This window comes from Cyprinus carpio, chromosome A21, assembly GCF_018340385.1.
Source record: "Cyprinus carpio isolate SPL01 chromosome A21, ASM1834038v1, whole genome shotgun sequence".
NCBI lineage: Eukaryota > Metazoa > Chordata > Actinopteri > Cypriniformes > Cyprinidae > Cyprinus > Cyprinus carpio.
In genome coordinates this window covers 21,039,064-21,062,112 of record NC_056592.1, presented here as the reverse complement: position 1 = coordinate 21,062,112, position 23,049 = coordinate 21,039,064, and the positions used below count along the sequence as shown (strand labels likewise).

General features: G+C 35.1%; 1 protein-coding gene across 2 annotated transcripts; it reads right to left on the bottom strand.

The window, feature by feature from the left end:
- Positions 1-18,692: 18,692 nt before the first annotated feature.
- Positions 18,693-22,426, bottom strand: brcc3 (BRCA1/BRCA2-containing complex, subunit 3). 2 transcript variants are annotated; one of them, XM_042711290.1, is made up of 8 exons: positions 22,198-22,320; positions 21,997-22,116; positions 20,756-20,843; positions 20,566-20,654; positions 20,420-20,475; positions 20,012-20,143; positions 19,825-19,868; positions 18,693-19,471 (listed from the first exon to the last, which is right to left on the bottom strand). In XM_042711290.1, exons 1-8 carry the CDS (start codon positions 22,300-22,302, stop codon positions 19,323-19,325), a joined length of 783 nt encoding a protein of 260 aa, XP_042567224.1. In that variant the 5' UTR covers positions 22,303-22,320; the 3' UTR covers positions 18,693-19,322. The 2 variants fall into 2 exon arrangements, with proteins under 2 accessions (XP_042567224.1, XP_042567223.1); XM_042711289.1 differs by having other exon boundaries at positions 18,695-19,471; positions 20,756-20,866; positions 21,963-22,116; positions 22,198-22,426.
- Positions 22,427-23,049: the final 623 nt, after the last annotated feature.

Below are 23,049 nucleotides of genomic sequence, written 5' to 3'. Positions count from 1 at the left end.
ATGTTTCCCATAGTGTCATTTGGACGCAGCATCTCGTTGCCTTTTCAGGGAACCATGGTTACAGTCACAACCTGAGATGTTTTCTGCATTTGCAGTCTTTCAGTCCTGATGAAATCCAAGGTGCAGGAACACTTTGGCAAAATAAAAATATATTTTTTGCTGTTGATTTTGTGTTTGTGTGTAAAGGTCGTGTTATAATGATTAAAAAGGTTTAGGTTTGGTTGCTAGCAGTGCTGAAAATGGCCAGAATTCCCTGCGGGGACTCTAGCTTGGACAGGAGCAGGGGTAATTTTAGATGTCTTTTCAGATGTATTTAATTTAAAAAACACTTTATAATCTATAATTACATTAAACTTATTTCATATTTTCTTCTAAACCTTCTTGGATATCAAGGCAGGCAACCTGCAATTCTAGCCAAATTAAAGACACTTTGTGTGTGAATCTGTACATTATATTGTAAGCATCATTTATGACCCCTTGTGTTTAATAAAAAAAAATAAAAAAATTAAAAAATTAAAAAAAGATTGATTAGTGAAATTAAAGAATGATTTAATAAAAATGAGAATGATTAATAATTGTTGCTAATTGGCCTGATTATAAGCTCGCAAAACACTTCTTATTTAGTGGTACAGTATTGTATGGTTTGTAGATTAGATTTAATAGTTTTGCATAAACATTTGCAATTATATTATAATTAATGAAGCTCTCCACAATGCACACTGAATCTATTATTTACATTGTGTTTACCCTTCGTTATACTGAGAGGATCTGAGCTGGAATGACTCAGCACTGAACAAAAACTGCAGTCTGCTTTCATGATCTGTGCTGTGAGGAGCAGGACATGCACTGATAGAGAAGCATTTCCTTTGGCTGCAGTAAGTTGCTACCTATTAGATTGTGTTTTATTAACGTCTACACCTACCCCTTACAATAATGCAAATACAGTAATTATTGTTGCTCAGCATGACAAAAATTACACGATATTGATGTGTGCATACACAGTGGCCTGAGCTGTATCATTCACTCCCCGGACTCCACCCCCGCGGTGTCCTTACTTTGGCACAAGAGAATAAACAGTTTAATTTTGGCAGAGAGACTCTGCTAGTACATGTCATAATTACCTCCATAATATTATGTGGGCTTTTTTTGGAGGGGGGGGGGTTCCTTTAGGCTACTTTAGGTGACAATATACATTATTACATTTTTGTTGTGTTTGCTTTGCTTTCTCTAATTTATGTCTAATTTGAATTGCTATTGTGATTATTTAATGTGAATTTACTATGTCACATTTGTAACATTATGTAAGGACTCTCAAGCTGTGTCCCAAACTGTAGTGCGTGGACTCCGAAGTGCACATTTGAAGTGCTATTGCGTCACAGCAGCGCGACGAAGGCTGTCCCAAACTGAAGTGTGTGAACTCCAAAGTGTGCATTTGAAGTGTGATTGCGTCACAGCAGCACGACGTGAGCTGTCCCAATTCAGGATGCACCCTCTGAAGACCACATTCCAAGGCCGATTGCATCAGTTTGATGTAATTCGAAAGCGACATCAAATGCGCCCTCCGTTTCCCAGGAAAATGAAGCATACAACTCATTGATACTTCGCACCCTACCATATCCCAGAATCACTTGCGTGCAGATGACGACACTGTTTATATTCAAAGAACACAGCGGGTGAGAGTTCAGCGGGGGAATTCACATTGAAATGTAAGTATTGAGTTTTCATTTACTCAAATACCTAGCGAAAGTGTTAAAAGGCAGGTTTTTTTTTTTTTTTTTACACAAAGCCCACAAACAATAAGACCACCACTATATAAGACAATAGTCTTTCCCTTTGTTGTGTTTTTGTAGTGCTGTCATTCAAGATATGTCTACAAATGTGTTAACCAAATTTCAGCACTTCTGTATTTTGTATGCATGCCCTACTGTGTCATATTTTCTAATGTTAAGATTGCAATGCAAACCTGGCTTTATATTTTTCATAAGTGTTTCCATTTTCTCTTGTTTTAGTACTATTCTGGAGAAAATGGTTCAGCTGGGAAAAGACTTAAAAAATACAAAGTAAGCAAGTTACAGTAATACACACATTTTTGCTGAAATTCATTGCGCTGTTGTTGTTAACAGGCTTAGTTTATTTGCTCTGCCTTAGGAATGCAAGTGTCCTGGGACAGGTGAGGGAGTGAGTGGAAGCTGGTGGAACTGCTCAGGGAGGACATCAAACTCCAGAGAGAGACAGAGGAGAGAAGAGCACAGGAGAGCAGGAAGAGACTGTTTTCTCTTCTTGTGAGAATGCTTAACAAATACATTATTTATTAGCCATTCTCTATTAGGCAAGAGAAAGCAGTGGAAAAAGGGGGTACATTACAATTTTTCAATATCTTTTTTTTTAAATGTCACATTGTCAATGAAACAACCTAATTTATGTAGTTTATTTTTGTGATGTTAGTTAAAAATCAAATGAATAAGTTGCATACATTATTCGTTTTTGTAGTGTCATATATTTGTAAATGAGCCTGAGTACTTTCTGTATATTTTGTATTTTTGTTTCGCATATTCATGTGTAAATAAAAGAGAAGTAATTATGTACATTGTTATTTTTTTAATGCAGCTCTTTTTTTTTTTTTTCCATAAAACATTCTTCTATACGTTTATTATTTTTTGTCCTGTAATTTTGTAATTTAAATATGATGTACCACTGGCAGACAGAAGATAAACACCAAGGTCTGGATTGTGGCAGACCATCACTGTTTCCGAAGATCCAGCAGCACTGTCAGGGCCTCCCTGCTCAGCCCATAACCATTAAAAACCTGTCCAGCGCTGGCACATTCAGCTCTATCCTGCAGTACAGGGGTCTGGTCTGATTCAGGGAAAGAAGGAAAAGAGAAACTGTTTAGAGCTATGACAAAGTAATTAGTAGAAGAAATATTGAGGTATTTTAGTAAACTACTTTTAGTAACTTCTAATACCACACTGGGGAAAAACTACTACTCATATTTAAAACCTAATGGGATAGTTCACCCAAAAATAAAACAATTCCAAACCTGGAACAATTTAAGGGTGAGTAAATGATTACAGAATTTTCATTTTTGGCTGAACTATCCTTTAAGTAAAAGTATTATCTTGCTTACTCTAATATACTTAAGGTATCAAGAGTAAAAGTATCAACAGCATCATGTTGTAAAAGGCCATATTTTTGTAGTGTTGCTGTCCTGTGAGAAAAAAAAAAGAGAGAGCAAAAAACGTAGTACTTTGTACGAGTATACTTGACGAATTTACTTCCTTTGTACCTCTGATTATTTTAAAAATGAAAGCTAACTATATCAAAGGCTGCATCTGAAGGACTCGGTCAAACAGATCACTGTTCAGCTGTGACCGCTGCCGCTGAACATTGAGCTGTACTATGCTCTATTTTTTATTTAATTTTTTTCAGTTTTTTTTTTTTTTATGCTTAACTACCTAAAAAATCCGGGTTGCAAACCTGTCTACATATGATCACCATGGTCAAGACAATAAACTATATAATTTTAATAACTATAAAATTCTGGCTCCACCTATCCTGGCAGGATTGTCCTTTCATCAGCTCTTCTCTCACACTGTTGCGATGCGACAAAGCGGTAATCGGGAACACCTGGTGGTGGAATTAGGAAATCCTGTGAAGGCGGAGCATCTCATGCACTTCGGAGGGTCCTTCGTGCACTTCAGAGGCCTGGCCTTCGAAGTCCGTGGCCTTCGAAGTGTGTGTATAAACTTATAAACTGTAGCTTAGTATCAGCTAAAAACATTCACTGAAAATGTTTCAGCTTTCATGGGTGGACATTTTATAGTCTAGCAGTGAATGTAATGACTAGATCTATTAATTAGACAATGAGTCAGTAAAATTATGTTATATACGGCGCTTTCAAACTTTCACTTAAGGACTCTGTGCTGCAGAAGCTGTACTTTTGGTTTCTCTGGAACTCCCTCTTATGACCGATTACTTAAGATAGGAATACCTAAGGCCCATGCCTGCAGCAATAATTCAGCCCAGAATTCTCCACAAGCAAAACACATTTACACAACTGGGTCTAAGTGACCTAGATTTGTCAGGTCAAATTCATCAAGTCACTTGCATTAAAGCCGCCCTGTCAAGAAATGATACTCACATTCATAACACGACAACTCATTATAGGGCAAGTTCTGCAGATTCATACTCTGTCTTGGATTGGAGGAGGCATGAACGGTCATAGTTAAGAACATGGGCTTGTGAACATTGAAAAGTGAGGGATATGTTATCTGTGGCCTGCGGCGTATTCGATTCCCTGTCATACTCGCAGCACTGCACATCTTTGACCCAGTATGTCAAGAAAGCTCAGTCATATTGGTTTTTATTGGACTACATTTTGAGTACAAAATGTACTCCCTTTCCATAGCTCTCTTCTCTGTAATTTCTTATTGTACCTTGACACAACTTTTTATTGGTCCCTTGTGTCCTGGGGCATATTACCACGGAAACACAGGCCAAAACAGCGGATGACAAATTGCTCCAAGGTGCTGTTTATTCACTCTCTTGCTTTACAGTAATTCCAGCCAATTATTTTGAAGTCTGACACTTAAAGCGCAATCAGCAGTGGATCATTATCTGGCGGGAGTGATAGCCAGCAGCCTTCATCCCTGGTTTGCCCAATTTGGCAGGGAGATTGCAGTTAAGAGTTTACAACTCTTCCCTGTCTCAAACTTTCTTCACGCAGTTATCGCTCTTGAAATGCTGAATGTCCCTTGCAACTTCTCTGCATGACATCTGATTTCTGGCAGAGTTTGATGTTCTCTCTGTGTGATTAACGAGGTAACACTGATGTTCAGAACAGTCACAGGTGAGAGGGGAGGAAAATGCAGACATATGCATTTAGTCTTTCCACAATGTCACCAACACTGTTGGAGGTAGCATTCGGATATAGATGTTAAACCTTGGATTATTTGTGGAGCGATAACCTCAGGCATCCTGCAGCTAAGACAGGCGTCCCTCATGGAGCAAATTCCAACAGCTGTGCAATGTCCTTGTGATGAGGGAAGTCAGGAGAGTATGACAAGGAGAGGGAGGAGCATATACCTGAATAAAGAACCAATGAATATTCACTGTTGCTGTATCCGTGTCATGCTCCCCCGCCGAGCAGGAAACATACACATTTGGCATCAAAGAACCCATAGGTATTATGTAATAGACATTTGGATTCTACCAATGAGTGAACATCCTTTGCACTTTTAGGAATAAATATGAAAACCCATCTGAAATTTGTCTTGTTTTGCAAAATATTAATCATTTATCTTTGTTTGCACCCACTGAGACTCAAAAAAAAAATTCTCAAATTACAGGAACTCATCGAGCACAGAGTTCCCATAAACCTGCTTACGGCACTCAGAAGAGAAGACTAATTACTCTCACAACTGCCACACATATTACTAATTACTTATCGGATCATTAGCTCATTGTCAGAGCTGAATAAAGATTTTGATATTACAGATTAAATTTAGTAAGAGAAGCTCAACTTCTATTGATGGCAATCTATTGGTAGAAGTAGCATGGTGCAAGTGGATGGGACTCACGGCTTTGAAAGTCCAAAAACATACACAAACAAAACCAAATTAAACATTGCGGCTCGTGACGATACACTGATGTGTAAAGACACAAAACCATTGGTCTGTGCAAGAAACTGAACAGTATTTATATTGTTTTTTACCTCTGATTTTCATCGCAATATCCGATCTGTCTGTTCTGTGCGCGTCCTGAGCACGTTCTTCTCAACAGCAGGCGCCTGATGCGTCTTCTTCTTCTTCTTGCTTTACGGTGGATCACAGACTTATAAGTGCATTACTGCCAACTATCGCTCAAATGGACCATTCAGACTCTATCTACAATCTCAATTAGGAGTGTCAAAAGGTTATTATTACATTATAAGACTGATTGACTGCAACGGTTTGAGTTCAAAATCTTGGTTTGTGTTCTACTGAAGAAACAAAGTCACCTACATCTGGATGCCCTGGGGGTAAGCAGATAAACATCAAATTTTCATTTTTGGGTAAACTATCCATTTAAGCTGCCCTCTATTTTACCATCAAAGCTAATAAAAACATTTAGCAGGGACTTGGATGTGGAACAGGCAAACTCTTGATCCACCAACATAATTCTATCAAGGTAAGAGGGGACCAAAAAGAAGATACTTGATTAGAAGGCTACAAATACAACACAGAGCAATAGCAGCATCTTCTGGTAGGATGTGCCTACTAGCTACAAAACAGCACTGTGAGCAAATGATATTAAAAAACCTTCTGGGACTAAATGCAAATACTGAATCATTCAATCATTAATCAAAATGCAACAGGAGATCTTTAGCTACATCTTCATAATTATTGTCCTAGAGGAAAGAAAATTAGATTCTTTTAACACCTGAAATGTTTCTCCTAGAGAGATGAGGTTATATGAATATCAAATGGAAACTTTTGCCTCACATTTATCTCTCCTGAAAAATACTCATAAATCTACACAGTTTTCTCATGCTTAAGTTTTAGAACATGAACAAAATGACGCATTGCGCTCAGATTTTTGCTAGAGACTGGTGTTCCCATATTTTTCTCATCTAAAGTTCATTAAAGATCTTAACAAAATCACATCCTGTGCTCAGATGTTCCATTTTTTAAACGAGTAGGCCTAAGTATTTATATTATACCAAACTTTATACTGAACTTCCCTTGTAAAAAAAAAAAAGGAAAGAATTAACAAAAAATTGCTTGTGCAGTGAAGTCTTGAAAGAAATTACAGCAAAACAATAATGATATCTCATATTTTTCACACTACATTCTCATTTTTGACACCTTTCTGCTAAGAACTTTTTCATGACATTTGTGTCTGCTTTTATTTCTCCTGGCGAATTTTAGGACAAACTGTCAAGACAGTGTTAAAACTAAAAAATGAATAATATCTGAAAATCACCGCTAAGTCACCTGAGTTTAGAAAAGCAACCTCTGAGCAATAAATATTTACTCTGAGGTGCCATGTTTGGTGGAAAGATGTATAGAAAATGGGTGTGAATGTTAGCGATAAATAGAATATATGACAAAAATCCCGGACCATTGGACTACAATACCTTAACTAAACTGAAAAAATAATAAAATGCCTAATATTGAAATAAAGAGATAAAGTTGGCCACTACCCAGTGAGAGATTGAGAGCTTACACGTGGGTGTCAGTTTGAAAATAATTTTCAAATTTCTTTAATCATGTTTGGAAATTGTGTGCTGATTTGTTTCTCTCCATACCCCTGTTTGACACATCGACGTATTGAAGCACGATAGCTATATCTAAATCACACAAACCCAACCCACTAACATAAAAAAAAAAAAAGAAAAGAAAGAAAGAAAACAACCCACCGTTGTATGATACGCAAACTAAGTGTCTCGGCTGGATAAAGCGAACGAGTTACACTAGTAAAGTTTTGATGGATGAGGACTTCAATTAAGGCAAAGACATTTGCGGTGACGTGCAGAGTCATACACATGCACAAGTTATATTGATGCACAAACAAACCATGTATGTACGCTCGTGACATACTGGTATTTATGCACAGACAGGTTTCTATTTCTTTCTGTTATATGAAAGTGTCCTATTTTGGAAAGAAACCTAAACAAAAACCTGAACAGCCGATCGTGGTCTGGAGCCCCAAGCCCAAATGCCCATGATTTAGCACATGCTTTAGATTTCCACACTGGATTTATAGGATCTATAAATCCTGAGGCATTGCAGCAAGACTTGTCTATAAAACTAAATGCTATACATCTACTCATCTCATTGAAATAAAATTATTTACATTTGTTTACACTTCCTTTGAGAGCATAACTACAGGGTTAAAGATTAAACTTTAAAGTGTCAAACAGGAGTTAGCTACTGCACAAGTGATAATGTGAACCAAGTTGAGAGCTCTTAATGTGTTGGTTCAATGTAGAGTGGACATGTCTACAGGGTTTTTCTCAGAACCAGGCAGAACTGTGCTTCTCCTTTTAGCACGCTAGCAGCAAAGCAGTTGAGCTGAAAGTGCCATAACCACCAAAGCCTTTGAGCGAGATGGCAAGACTTGCTGAAATATTTATCAGTGAGAGCCACATTCACATTTTAAATGTTGAATATGGCACATCAAATATGGTAAATTGAAGCTCAACCGTGAATGCCTGTCACAAGAGAACAATCCTCATTGGTTCTAGTGGAAGTTCAAACATATTTGCAAGCACACACAAGCACGCATATTTGAGAGTTTTTTTTTTTTTACCATATTTGAAGTGCTCTATGTGAATTGATCAATGTGCAAACCTTAAAAGCTTTCATATATTTGCATCATACAAAGTGATAGTGTCTCTTCAGAAGACGTGGATTTATATTGATTACTTTTACAATGTTTTTACTTTGCACATTCACATTCTGAAGCTTGAAAATTGTGGTTGCATGGATTTTCAAATTGAAGGACACAAATGATAAGAGAATATTAAAAATATCTTTGTTTGCATTCCAAAGATGAACAAAAGTCTTATGGGTTTGGAATGCTTTGAGGCTTCTTTAGCATTCTGATCCTCTAATAGATTTGAGAATCACTGCTCTAACTGGGCTCCAATAAAGCACCTCAAAATCACTTTAGACAGAATTAACCTAAAAGGGGCCAGTCAAGACAAAGTACATAATTGTTGAGAATTAGAACAAGGCCACTTTCTGTCTGGTCCCAGAATCTTTTTAAGTTTTAAATGCACCATAAGAAATTACAGATCCAAACAGATTCTCCTTTTACAGAGATTGTCACCTCAATAAAGTGTGTGATAGATCTAACTTTCCAACGCATTTTTTTCTTTACACTGTTCATCATTATTTAATTCAACAATATTGAATGCGGATGATTAACAGATGGTACATGAGCAGGCTGTACACTGGCTATCCAATTAAATTTATGTTTTAGAACTGAGCTACTCTAAATCTCCCCCATACTCTGTTCCTCAAGGACACACATGCAGATAATGGATGGCTGTGGAAACCAATCCAATGAGAGACTGCATTCTGATTCTCACAAATAAGTCCACAAAAATGGAACAAGCCTGACAGAGCACATTGTGTGCTGGCCTAAAAACATTCTGATGTACTGACCAGAACATGCAACATGGCCAAATTTCATGGATTACATGGTGTTTAACCCACAACGCTTTGAATTAGAGAGATTGAGGCTCTCTGGAAGAGCAGAAGTCGCTGATCCAGGTCCCGACAGTTCCCTGTGACTTTCCGAATACGGATTGACACTTTGGGCACATCCCTATAGAATCCCTGTTGGAAAGGATTCACCCAAGCAGAAATAAAGACAAAACCATTGTGTGGATAATTTTGTCTGGTTTAGGGAGCAAAAATATGCACAGGGAGTGCATTGAGAGTTTATACTGTGCACTTTTTTGTAGTTGTTAGCCTTACTTTAAGCATTCATAAAAGTACACTATAGACAGGGCTGGAAGTTAGTCTAGGGGGTGAATTTTGGCAGCATTCCATATAATGGGACCTAAATTCATGGGTTTAAAATACAGCTGAGCTTTTTGGCGTAGTTATTTTTGGCCTGAGCATGCACATTATTGTATGTACGACTTTGTGAATGACTCTGCTATGTCTGTATTACAGCAATATGTGAATAAAGTGTCACGCATTTCAGAATAAAGTGCTAGCCCTATCATTTTATTATCTGTTTAGAAACCAAGATTTCAGGTAGGATCTATTGGCTTTATGTTTTACTGAATTTAAGACACAGAATAAACAGCACCTCTAAATTCTTCAGGCAGAACAGAGCTGTTTTAAGCTTCATTCATTTGTGGCTCTTTCACCTCAGGATCAGTGGATTAGCACACAATTATGATTTTACACAAATTATGGTAATTCATTGCATTTCAGCATATAGGACAAACCAGTGTGTAAATGGCTGATTTGACATTTTAAAGCACAGCCATAGTAACAAATATAATTTTTTCAATTCTACAAATATTATAAAACAATTTGTATATTTTACCAATATTTTAACAAGGTGTTTATTATTATTATTATTATTAATATTAATATTAATATTAATATTAATATTAATATCTGAACATGGTCAACATACATGACACAATATTATTGTTATTTTTCTTCCTGAACATGGTCAACATACATGACACATATAACCTATATACAAAACCAGGGTTTGCATAATTACAAAAAAGAGGGGAGTGTGTAAATAATGTTCAGATCCTTCAGTTTTGCTTCTTAACACCTAAATTCATTTTGTGGAACACATAAGTAATGACTTGAAAAACAAGCTCTGAAGGTATTTCAGTGAGCAATCAGCTTGGTGAAATTAAAGATACAACGATACATCTCTGTGTCTCATAACACCATTGCCATTATAACAGCTGCAGTGTTTACTGAGCTTTGATGACTGATGATCTTATAAAAAAAGTTGTGTCACACTTTATTTAAGGTCTAATTCTCGCTATAACAAACCATTAACTACGACTTTTGCCTCAATAAATCCCTAATTTGCTGCTCGTTAACACGGTAGTTGTTAAGTTTAGGTATTGGGTAGGATTGGGGATGTAAAATATGGTCATGCAAAATATGTGTTTTGGGTCATTCTACAGAAAAGTCCACTTTTGGTTTGGCAAAATGTCTTAAAATGTATTTATTTTTCTAACATTTAAACTTAGACCACATTATTAGATTACCTCTTGACTTTATGAATACATATAAATGACAGATTATTTTTCTCTTTAGCTTTTTTGTGCAATTATCAAAACAACACAAAAACCATTTTTTCACACTTGTTACACCCTCTATAAAAATAAAAAAATATAATAAAATATTTTTTATCATCACACATAACAAGAATTAAAAAAAAAAAAAAAATAATGAAAATGCAAGAAATAAGGAGATTATGTTTTATTTATTTAATTTGAAAGAAAAAAAAAAACAGTACGGTAACACCAGTGACACAATGAATCACCAGTGACATAAGACCTGATATACTGATCTTCACTGGTGTTACCCATAAGGAAGGTAACACCAGTGACAGTAACACCAGTGACAATTTTCATGAAAAAAGCATTTTACAAAATGCCTGCTGTAGGGTATCAAACCATATGTTGTCAATCATAATATACTCACTAAATCGAGTAGTTTAATCCATTTTTATTATAGTTTTTTTTTTTACAATTCCCTAACAATAAATAGATCATACCAGTGACGTCAACTAAAAGCTTCATATGAAATCGTGAGCTAAATGAGAAAATTTCTGATAATTGGAAAGAAACAGTGGACTTAACATGGGCTTTTCTCATAGATCTTTAGAAACTAGGAAGGAGGAAGTCAAGTGATGTCATCAGTCTGATTTTTATTACAAAATGACAGATTTTTGTCAAACGGTAACACCAGTGACACAAATCCTGGGGACCACTGTTTTCACTATATATTTTATAAAATGTATTGAGCATTTTATTTTATTATGCCATTTATATCATATATTCGATAGTTATGAATACAATTTTTGTAATTTAAATGGTAGAAACCCTGATTTTGACTGCAAAATAAAGCACTTTCCCTGTGTACATGGCTGTGGGGACAAGCAGTTTTGTGGTTCTTGGAATTCTTTATAATTAATTAAAAACAAATATTGCCACATTTATGGCGCAAGAACGTCTAATTGTTCAAATAACAAATTATTTATTTTAAAATTTAAAAAAATTGTAACCCTGATGTGTTTTTCAATTGTAATATTTCTGTAATTTTCTGTAATAAGGCTAGGGACAGAAAAATGGACGTTTCTGTAGAATGACCCTTTTATAAATACTAATAAACAGCCAATATGTTAATTATAGGCATGTTAATAAGCAACTAGTTAATAGTGAAAATTGGTTCCTATACTAAAGTGTTGCCAAAAGTTGAAAAAAAAAAAAAAAAACAGCTGAACATCAGTTAACAAATATAGATGTAATCTGAAATTGTTACCGTGTTCTTATAGTTATTTTACAATAAATGTAAACATGCTTAAAATGATGAGATGAGAAATACAATTGGTTTTAATAAATAGACCATTTATTGTTTGTTTAAAAAAAATTTAAATAATGCCTATTTGACCTTGAAATATGAATTCACATTAGATTTAAAAAAATAAAATAAAATAAAAAACATTGAGGACTTGCCTCCTCATTTCAGAACACCACTGCATGCCACTGTAACGTATAATTCCTAACTGTAGTATTACTGGTCTTGGAGGACAGTAATAAATTAAATGTACAGAATATAGTGAGCATGAAGCCTTTAATAGATGGCTAGAAGCTCAGCAGTTCTCTGTCAAAGAAAAAAAAAAAACAGTAATGTCTCAGAAGAACAGGTACCATAAGAAACACAGAGGAGAGCGAGAGAGAACCTGAGAGAAGATGATGTTTTATTTTAGATAAATGAGCTAACTTGTCTATAGCAAAAGTAAATTTGACTGCTTATGATTATTGATAATAAAGATTATAAATTATTAAATGTAATATGGTTGCAATGTTAGGATAACACAATTTTAAGTCATTATTCACTATTTCTTTTAAATGCATGTATATATTTGATATATGTCCGTGTAATAAGCAGGGTGATACAAGACCCAGATCTGGCTCATCTTGACGAGCTTTACTTTAAGATAATGATGGACTAAATGTATATTGCATCCTACATTGACTGGTGTAACTATGTTCTTCAATACATCTTTAAAAATCTATTATAAACAAAACACAACTGTTAATGATAGCAATTCTCAATTATGTATATATATATATATATATATATATATATAATATATATATATATATATATATATATATATATATATATATATATATATAATACTCCGTAATACACTGCACAGGTAAATAAAATCCAGATAACTCTGCCTTCATAAGTGTAGCAGCATCTTAGTAAGCCAGTGAATAAAAAAATCAATGACATCACTCAGCATTTCTTTGCTCCACAACATCACCACAGGAGCAGACGGTACCTCGAGATGGGGCGTTCTGCTATATTGAATTTAATTTGTCAAAAATGCCTGATACAGCAGAACATCTTTTATTTATCTGCTTGGTAAAGCCCCTTTTTAAATGAAAAACTGAACTTGAGAATAGTCTGTGAGAATATCCTTCCTTTCATTCACTGTGATATTTATTTTTATGCAGCTGCCACTTCCCCAATGGAACTTACTGAAGGTGCTCATACAGAAACACCAAAAACAAACAATATGTGTTTTGTGCATTGACTAACATACAGGGTACATTAATGGGACATTGTCCTGTCTAATGCAACATCATTTTGGTAGATGCAGTCTATTTATTTAAACCAATAATTGTACATAAATTAAAAGCCCTGTAACATTAGACTGTACTTAATTTACCCCCACCTCAAGTGTGTGTGTGCATTCTCTAAGCATGCCACTACATGATGTCTGCTGCCTCATATATATATATATATATATATATATATATATATATATATATATATAATATTGATATTTATTATTATTTTGAGGTTTAACCACATTATACTTGTTGCTACCTTAAGCTGCCTGTTCATTAAATACAGTCAAAGTTTATTATACTGATATTTTATTAGTTTGTTATTTTATATATTTTTTAGAATGTCCAATGCATATATATATATGTGTGTGTATGTTTTATATGTGTGTGTGTGTGTGTGTGTGTGTGTGTGTGTGTGGTGTGACGTCATGTGATGATTTATTGAATCAGCTCAAGTTATTACACAGAAAGGCACTGGAGTGGTGAAGTATTCTGTGATTCCTGGGGTTACGAGTTAACAATTCAACGTTACGATCATAAAAATAACAAAGCTCTTTACAGAATCGAAGACATAAATATTCTAAAATAAGAGCTCTTTGTATTAAGCAAATAAATCTTGGAGCGGAATCGAAGACATAAATATTCTCCAAGTGTGGGGGTTAGGAGCAGTGGATCCGGAGCAGGATTGACATGAGCAACGAGGGTCCCCACCCTGCATATTGACATGTATTAAAACACTCAAGGAAATATCTGAAATGACTGACAGCTTAAGAACAGATTTATGATGCAGAACTCTGGATGTACTTGTTTGGTGAAATAAATATTTTGTGTTCTCCTAGACCACTGACTTTGACAATTCCTTCCAGTGGTAAGTGGGTGAAAATAGGAAGTTAATCCAATACTGAAATTAGTTGAATGTATATGTAAGCCAATATGTTTGATGCTCAATTTACATCAAATCAACGTCATGTCAAGTTTTTGATGTCAGTTTTATTTGCATAATTTCTTGAACAAGGTGGACCTCTTTAAACAGCTCCTCTTGAGGGGCTGCTAGTTTTTGAGTTATAATTTGAGTGTTAGTATTATTTGATCTCAGTGCTGCATTTGATACTGTCGACCAAAACAGACTCCTCAACAGGCTGGAAAACTTGGTAGGACTTACAGTATATGAGACAATACTTAGATTGTTCAGATCATATTTAGAAGGCAGAGGCTGCTTTGTGAGCTCATAACATTACGGATCTAACTGGACTGCCATGACTCATGGAGTTCCACAAGGCTCAGTCCTTGCGCGTCTGCCGTTTTTTTTTTTTTTTTTTTTTGCATATGCTCCCACTAGACTATATAATGTGAAAAAACATTGCTTATCCCAGCTATGCAGATGACACCCAAATCTACCTAGCTCTATCACCAGATGACTTCAGTCCCATAGACTCCCTGTGCTAGTGCCTAATTGAAACGAACAGCTGGATGTGCCAAAATGTTTCTTCAGTTAAACAAAGACTAAATATATGTCACTGTATTTGGCAATAAAGATTAAATGAATACATACCTTGACTAAAGGGGTCTAAAAAGTAAACATGAAGTCAGAAATCTTGGTGTCATCCTGCATTCTGATCTTAACTTCTGAAGCCACATCAAAGCAATTACTTAATTAGCTTATTACCATATACAAAACAATCAGATCCTTTGTGTCCATGCAAGACCTAGAGAAGCTTGGGTATTCATTACCAGCAGGATAGATTACTGCAATTGACTTCTTACTGGCCTTCCCGCAAACTCTATTGCAGCTAATACACCGCTGCCAGGCTTCTGTCCAAAACCAAGAAAACTGAATATATCACACCAGTTCCAGTTTTATTCAGAATCCATTTTAAAGTACTTTTAATTGTATGGCCTTGGACCAACATACCTGGCAGATATGTTGGTCGGATATAAACCAAATAGAGCTCTCAGATTGCAAGGATCAAGTCAGTTAATAACATCTAAGATTCATTCAAAACACGGTGAGATGGCATTTAGCTATTATGCCACCCGCAGCTGGCTAGCTTTCAGAGGATGCCAGATGTGCTCTGTTGGATACTACCTTTAAATCCAGATTGAAAACACATCTGTTTAACTATGCATTTCCTAATTAGTGCACTGTGCCGATTGCACTGCACGGTTCTTTTTAAATCTTCCTTTTATGTCCTTTTAACGTATAATCTTTTTTTATTATTATTTTAGCTTGTTTATTTTGTTAATTTATATAGATTTTTTTTCTTTTTATTATGATGATTTTTCCTTTCTTTAAAACAATTAAAATGAATCCTCTTTCTGAAAAGCACCAGTGTATGAAATGTGTTCTATAAATATAAATAACATTGTTGCCTTGCCTAAAACAGTGTAAAAAAAGCAACCAGATAAGCAAAAAGATGAACAATGCAATATTACATAATATTCATAATCTGAAGTCATTTTCACAATTTATAAATAAGATGGCACCAGTTATGAGACAGAGCAAGTCTGCAGTGTGATACGAGACATCAGAATAGTGAAACTGAGAACTTATGTCCAACTTTTGTCCTTCTATCTGTACACACTTTACAATGTTACCTTGTAAATTTACATTTTTGAGAAAACAAATAATAATAATAATTTGCACAATATATTAGGTAGTTATAACAATTTTTACTTATTTGACATTTTTTATTGATTGGCTTCAATATTAGTTGGTTGGCAAAAACTAGAACCAGCTTGAAATACATTACAAAAACAATTTTAAAATTCATTTATATTACCACCATATTTTAAATATTTTTAATCAAGTATTGAGTCATGCATATGGTAAAAACTAGAACCAGCTTGAAGTACATTTTAAAAACATTTTAAAATAGCGTCTCTCCTTCCAACTCGATTGCTGTCGTTCTCTTGTACACTCTCTCTTCCAGCTTGTCAGTCCTGTCCATGTTGGATTTTAAGAAATATTGAACATTAAGAATTTGAACACTACAACATGACAGATTCCCAAAATGGCCACCCAAAATCCCCCTTTTCAGACCAATGTTTTGATAGCACCACTCAGAGTTTGCACTGTTCAGAAAGTCAACATACTTACAGTTGTCTCTGCGTATTTTAACATACAATAAATTACACACAGCAGCTTCAAAAAGGAGCAAGACAGATCTCACAAGTCCACAAGAGCCAAACCACCAGCCTGTTTGGTGGGCTGGTGAAAGAGTACGAGCTCTGTCCTGCCTATTTTGGAGGTGTTAATTAAACACTGTCAGTCTCTGGGACGTCTTTGTCCACTACCTCATTGGCCCCTCTGCCATAAATATATCCAAGGGCCCAAGGTCTCTTAGGCATCTCATCAAACACAATGCCCTCCAAACACACACTCGTAAACTCTCTATCCCCTTCACTTCCTACACACAGACAGAACCATTTCCCCCAACCACCATCTCAGATTTATAGAGGCTTCGGGTTAACAGTCAACTTGCCTTCAGACTAAATAAATGACAGTGTTCTGCCAAGAGTAATAACAGTATGTTGATGCACAAGGAGGGAGAGACGTCTTTGCTCGCTCCATCAGTCTCGGAGCACATCTTTAATATTATCTGCTTGCTTCCAGTCCCAGAATAAGTGCTTTTACACACTCTCTCTCTCACACACACAAGCCATTCTGTTTAGTGGAGTGTTAGACCTCGCCTTGATACAAAATGGTATAACTTTACGGTCCACTGTGCGCGGCAATATTGGATAAAATAAATGGTATTTACTCTATATGAGCATTTGCACTTCCATATGCTGTTAGACAATATCTAGAGATCTGCTTCAATGCATGAGATTTCATTTCTCAAGGACAGAAATGCTGTTAAAAATATTGTCCGAGTATATGAGCATAGCACTGCAGTGGGCCATTTCCATAAACTACTGTCACTGAAAGAGCAATGTGAGATCGCTTTAGACTGATCGCATCAAAACAGTTTGCTTTCCAACAATAAATACTGTAAAGAAAGTCAACGCTTATTTTTGCATTTGAGTAATGAAACTTACATTACATCTGTTAGGTAAATAACCATATAGTCCAACCTTGAGTGACTTACTTCTTTTAAACAACATAAATATTAAAGACATAAAATGTATTATTATTCATCGTGTATAATTATATTTTTATACACCTCTAGGTAAGCATATTCTGTCTGCTCTGCCTGACCAGTTTCCCAATCTAAAGAGATTAAAGACGGTCTGTTCAATAAAACTGTCTGCAGTTCAAGGATACCTGTGCCATCTAGTGACAACAAATAAAACATGTGACTCTGTTGGGTTTTCAGTTGGATTCATGTTTTATTGCCACACATTGTGATACGACGTAATTAGTTTTCTAAGCATCTAACTGCCTCCAATAATAATAATTAAAAAATAAAAGTCACCTTCACCTTTTCTGTTCTCTTATCCTTCTGTCCTAGCTTTTTACTATTTTGAACGATGACTGAAATCTTGTATAACAAGCACTCGTGTTTATTACCATTTTATGATACATTGCTTGTTGTATTCCTCAACTGAAAGTCGGATAAAAGCATCTGCCAAATGAATATATGTAAATGTAGTTTTACATTAATACATTAAGGCAATATCAGTCAGCACCAGTGTGGCTTGTTTAAAAAAAAAAATACCCCAAAATTTTCTAAATATGACAGATAGAGTGCTGGACTACAGTTAAAAAGCAACCCTTAACCAGTTTCAGTTCTTATAAACTACAAGCTAAAATGTTTATATGTGTATTTCATCTGGAAAAGCTTTATGACACCTTTTCTACTTCTAGTCTAAGAGCCAGACTGTTCAGCCAGGGAGCTACTTGACATTCACAAAAACATTTAGCAACATGCCTAGACTGAAAATCTGCATGTAAATGACAAAAAAATTATCATAGCTGTTTACAAGTGTGGCCAATACGAAGTGTTACAGAGTTTAAGATGTTAGAGATTTGTTTCCTAAACACAGATTCCAAAGTCAATTAAGTTAAGGAGAGAAAAGTGAGAAAATAAACATTTTGTAATTATAATGGATAAGTGGATCACGTTGTTTACAGAATTCAAATATTTTGAGATTCATCCTTTTATTTGACACTGTCATTTTAAATTGGCATGTATGTACATTCAGTGATTTACAGCTTATAAAAAAATAGCATCAGTAAATAACGTCTGTCACTTTTACAGAACACTTCCAAATCAAATCAGTAATAGAGAAAAAGGAACAAAAAAAACTACAACCAGCAACCTTTTTAAGAATATTCATATATATATATATATATATATATATATATATATAATATATTCTATGATATATATATATATATATATATATATATGAATGAAGAGTTTGATTCAGATGCAAAAGCCTCTAAGTGCCGTCTTAAAATTTCATCTATGAGCAAGTTTTAACAAATCTACCCTACTGCCATATTTTAATCAGAAATCAATGGGAGGGCAAAGACAAGATGTCTATAATTTCAAATTTTGGGACCTCAGCACGTTTGCAATGCTGTGTCTCATTGCTTCCATCCAGAGATTTGAATAACTGTCTGACTCTGTCATATATATATATATATATGTATGAAGAGTTCCGATGCAAAATCCTCCTAAGAGCTGTCTGAAATGTTCATCTAGGCTCCTATATTTATGTTCAGTTATTTCACTTTAATGGCATAGAAAAGGACTTGTACACTGCCATTAAAGTAAAATGACTGAACCTAAGCATAGGAGCCTGATAAAAATGCTCATTTTAGATGTGTGTATATATATATGAATGACAGAGTCAGACAGTAATTCAAATCTCTGGATGGAAGCAATGAGACACAGCATTGCAAACGTGCTGAGGTCCCAAAATTTGAAATTATAGACATCTTGTCTTTGCCCTCCCATTGATTTCTGATTAAAATATGGCAGTAGGGTAGATTTGTTAAAACTCTCATCGCTTCCTTTTATTCTCCTTACAATGAAGCCAATTCTTGTGTCAGTCGCTCCTTCTCTTTCTGGAGTTTGATGATACTATGTTTATTCAGTTCCAGTCGATCTTCTAGCCACTGCAGCAGCGGGCCGCTTATGGCCGACATCTGACTGCACAGGTTTTTAGTGAACACTGAGAGGCACACAGACATACAAAACATTACAAAAGAACAACCGTAGAAATGGTTCTACATTTTACAAACTTCATATTTGTGAAATAAGGTTAGTCCCACACTATACACAAAATTGTATCTATGCAATTTGCATGTAGAGTGTGTTTGATCGATCTTAATTAAAAATCTACAGCTGCTTCATACTGAAAGGATGTTAATTTGTGTGCAAATAAAATAAGTGACATGACGATGAGAAAACAGCTCTGATTTTATTTGCCCAAAGCCTAAACTCATCTAAAACTCTTACATTGCTGCCATGCAAGCGCTACTACTTCCTTTAGGAAATACAAAGTAGATTTTAGAATTACATTACCTGATCCATTATGGATCTTTGTGATTGGATCCAGATGAGTTAAACTGAAATATTGGTGCAAAAAAATTAATATTGCATGAGGTGCTGAGTAACCATTTACTAAATTAAATAATCTGAAATATATCTACAAAGAAACATATCCATGGATAATTATGAATGAATACAAATAATCTGAAACAAGGAATACCTATGAATCCTTCTGTATGTATCCTGTTCTTCTTGACAGAGGATTCTGGGTAGTTCCACGGCGGACTCCAGACATACTTTCCCAATGGCTTCATGTGGGACTACATGGATGGGGATCTCGATCCGCTCATACTTGTCATAAGAGAGGAATTCAATAAAACACTGCACAGAAGACCTCGACTTGAACAGTTAAACAATTAATCAAATACTGAGTGATCAGATAAATAAAACATACACACTTAATAAACTAGTCATCTAAAGACTTATGCTTGAATGCTGGAAACTAGTTTTGTAGACAAATATAAATTATGCCTATATGTATAATGTATGGAGTTGCAAAACTAAAAATGTAACATTTGTCTTTATTTTTAAATGAATTCATTTTTAAAATAAAAAGAACATTATTTACTCTGAGCTTTTCTGGGCTTGTACTGACTGGAAGCAGGTGTACAGAACTCTGCCGGTCTACAAGAGAAATGGAAAGTAAAATCATGGTAAAAATAGTAACTCGTCAGAATTTCTTGTTTCCATTTTAAGATGGCGAGCTTAACATACCTTTGTGTTTTTATCTTCTATAAAGCATGAGAAGATGAGGCCAACAAAACCCTGATCCATCATCTGATACATTGCTTGAGTCCTAACATCTGTATAATGTGAGGACAATTGCAATTTATTCAAATTAAATGAAGATATTATGCACATTTCCATGCATTCATTAAAAAAAGAAAAAAAAAAAAAAACTAACCAACATGTGATGGCCACACAGTGATGTGTGGATGAGAGTGGTACCAGCCCACAACCCTCATGGGACGTCCCGTCATGTCAGCCAACCTGTGCCTCATATTAAGAAAATGTGCTAAAATAGCATTATATAGTGCTTCCAATCAGTAAATGTGTATTGATATATGAATATAATGAGGTGCAAATGCATGAAACCACTAGTCAATTAGTGCAAAGCATACATTTTTATGCATACTGTACAACCTCTTTTCCAGAAATGCATTTCAAAACATATCAGTGACAGTTTTGACACAAAATGATTATCACATTTAAGTACTGTAGTTAGTTACACGGTTCTTCAGCGTAAGAAATACCGTGGTATTACCAAGTTGTCAGTGCAATGTTTTTGTATTGCAGAATGAAGAAAAACAAGAAAATAAAAACAGCCCCACATATAGGCATAAAAACTGTACAAAGGTTATATAAATTATAATAATGATGCATATATGTAGAAGTCTACGTAAAAGGCATAAGTGCACTGAGCGGATGCTTAGGGCCACTGTGGCCACCAGGGGGCCCCAAGAGTACATACAATGACAGCTTGTTTTTATTTGGTTTTTTTTTTTTTTTTTTTTTTTTTTTTTTTGTGATGCACAGTAATTATACAAAAGTTCGGGTATTTTCTTGTTTTACGGATGTTCGTGTTTAATTAAACATCCGTAAAAAGCCTTGACATCTTCATATATTATCATATAACATCTTACTCAGCTAGTTTTAGATTCAAGTTTTGTCTTCTGTGTAAAAAAAATAATAAATAATAAATAATAAAAATCTCTTGTAATAAAAATAAACTTCTGTTTCCTAAACTTGGTACTGATAACAGCTTCACATTATTTATCTTAGCCTATCCTTTGGGGGTATTTGTTATTATATTCCAGTATCATTATGCCTCAATTAGCTAGTTATAGATTGAGCTATTTTTTTTTTTTTTTTTTTTTTTTTTTTAGATGTACAAATGGCTTCCTGCTGTGTTGAATAATTTTATGTTGTTAAAATAACATTCTGTTCCGTAAATGCATTGTCTGCTGGTTTATTTAGATCATTTTCAATACACCATATTAATAATAACACTTAAGTACTGTAAGACTTTGAATGTTAAAGTGCGAATTAACACCTGACCACTCTTGTGGGTCTGCTACTGTTATAATTAAAGATCGTAAAGAAGTAAAAACCTGCCATCTGCTCAGGGCCCTGGTCAAAGGATATCTCGGCTTCAGTAGAAGCGGCTGACAGCTGCTCTGGCGAAATCTCCACTCGGTCTTTCCTCTTGTCTGATCGACGCAGAATTATGACAGAATGGATGTGCACGATGCGGTTTGTGTCCACCTTACGGAGAAATAAACACACCTGTTATCGATCACGCGCAGTTATACCGAACAACACATCATAAACACAAGACATCCCAACCTCGCCGATGCAGAGCCCCATTACTTCCTCTTTCTCCGTGCTCAGAGCGTGATTCATACACACTAGAAATGCGTCGGACTCTAAATGCACAGCGCTCACTGCCATTATATAAAGTATTCTAACTTAATGTTTTTCTCTGATTTGTTTGTTTGTTTATCACTGTACAGCACTTCCAGAGCAGTACAGCGCATGCGCTACATTCAATTCCTTCCGACAGGAAACGGGAGGGGAAAAAAATCACATGGCATTCAGTTTATCTACGGTGACCGAGAAGGGACATATTATGGTTCCCTTAGTTTTGTGCTAGCGTGTGTGTGTACCTACTTAACCATATTTGGGGAACAAATTTGTACACAAAAGTGAGCAAAACCTCCATTTGGGGACGTCCTCATTTGTAAAACTGGTATAAAAATAAAGTAAACGGAGTTTTTTTTTAAATTGTAAAAATGCAAAACGTTTTCTGTGAGGGGTAGGGGTGAGTTTAGGTTAAAAAAAGTGTATAACTATCTGTATAGAATAACAATAGAAATAAAAACAATAGAAATCTATGTTATGTCCCAATTTAGAAAGCTAAGTAAATGTGTGTGTGTGTGTGTGTGTGTGTGTGTGTGTGTGTGTGTGTGTGTGTGTGTGTGTGTGTGTGTGTGTGTGTGGGGCAAGCCAACTTGACCAGCTAAAATGATCAATCTTGATGCCAGGAATGGACTCTTTACTGGTAATCATCACAGACTGAAATCAAATTATTGATATCAAAATTTGAACTTAGACTATTAAAAAATGCAATTCTTGATTCACTAGTAAAATAAAACAATAATCTGCCATTCAAATGAAATTACAGATAACCTAGATCTT

Excerpts from the sequence above, each read along its gene's own strand:
- brcc3 (XM_042711289.1), bottom strand. The coding sequence starts at position 22,302 with ATGGCAGTGAGCGCTGTGCATTTAGAGTCCGACGCATTTCTAGTGTGT. Across the intron at positions 20,655-20,755 it reads TGTGTGGCCATCACATGTTG|ATGTTAGGACTCAAGCAATG; the intron begins GTTAGTTTTTTT and ends CACATTATACAG. Across the intron at positions 20,144-20,419 it reads CAAGCCCAGAAAAGCTCAGA|GTATGAGCGGATCGAGATCC; the intron begins GTAAATAATGTT and ends CTCTTATGACAA.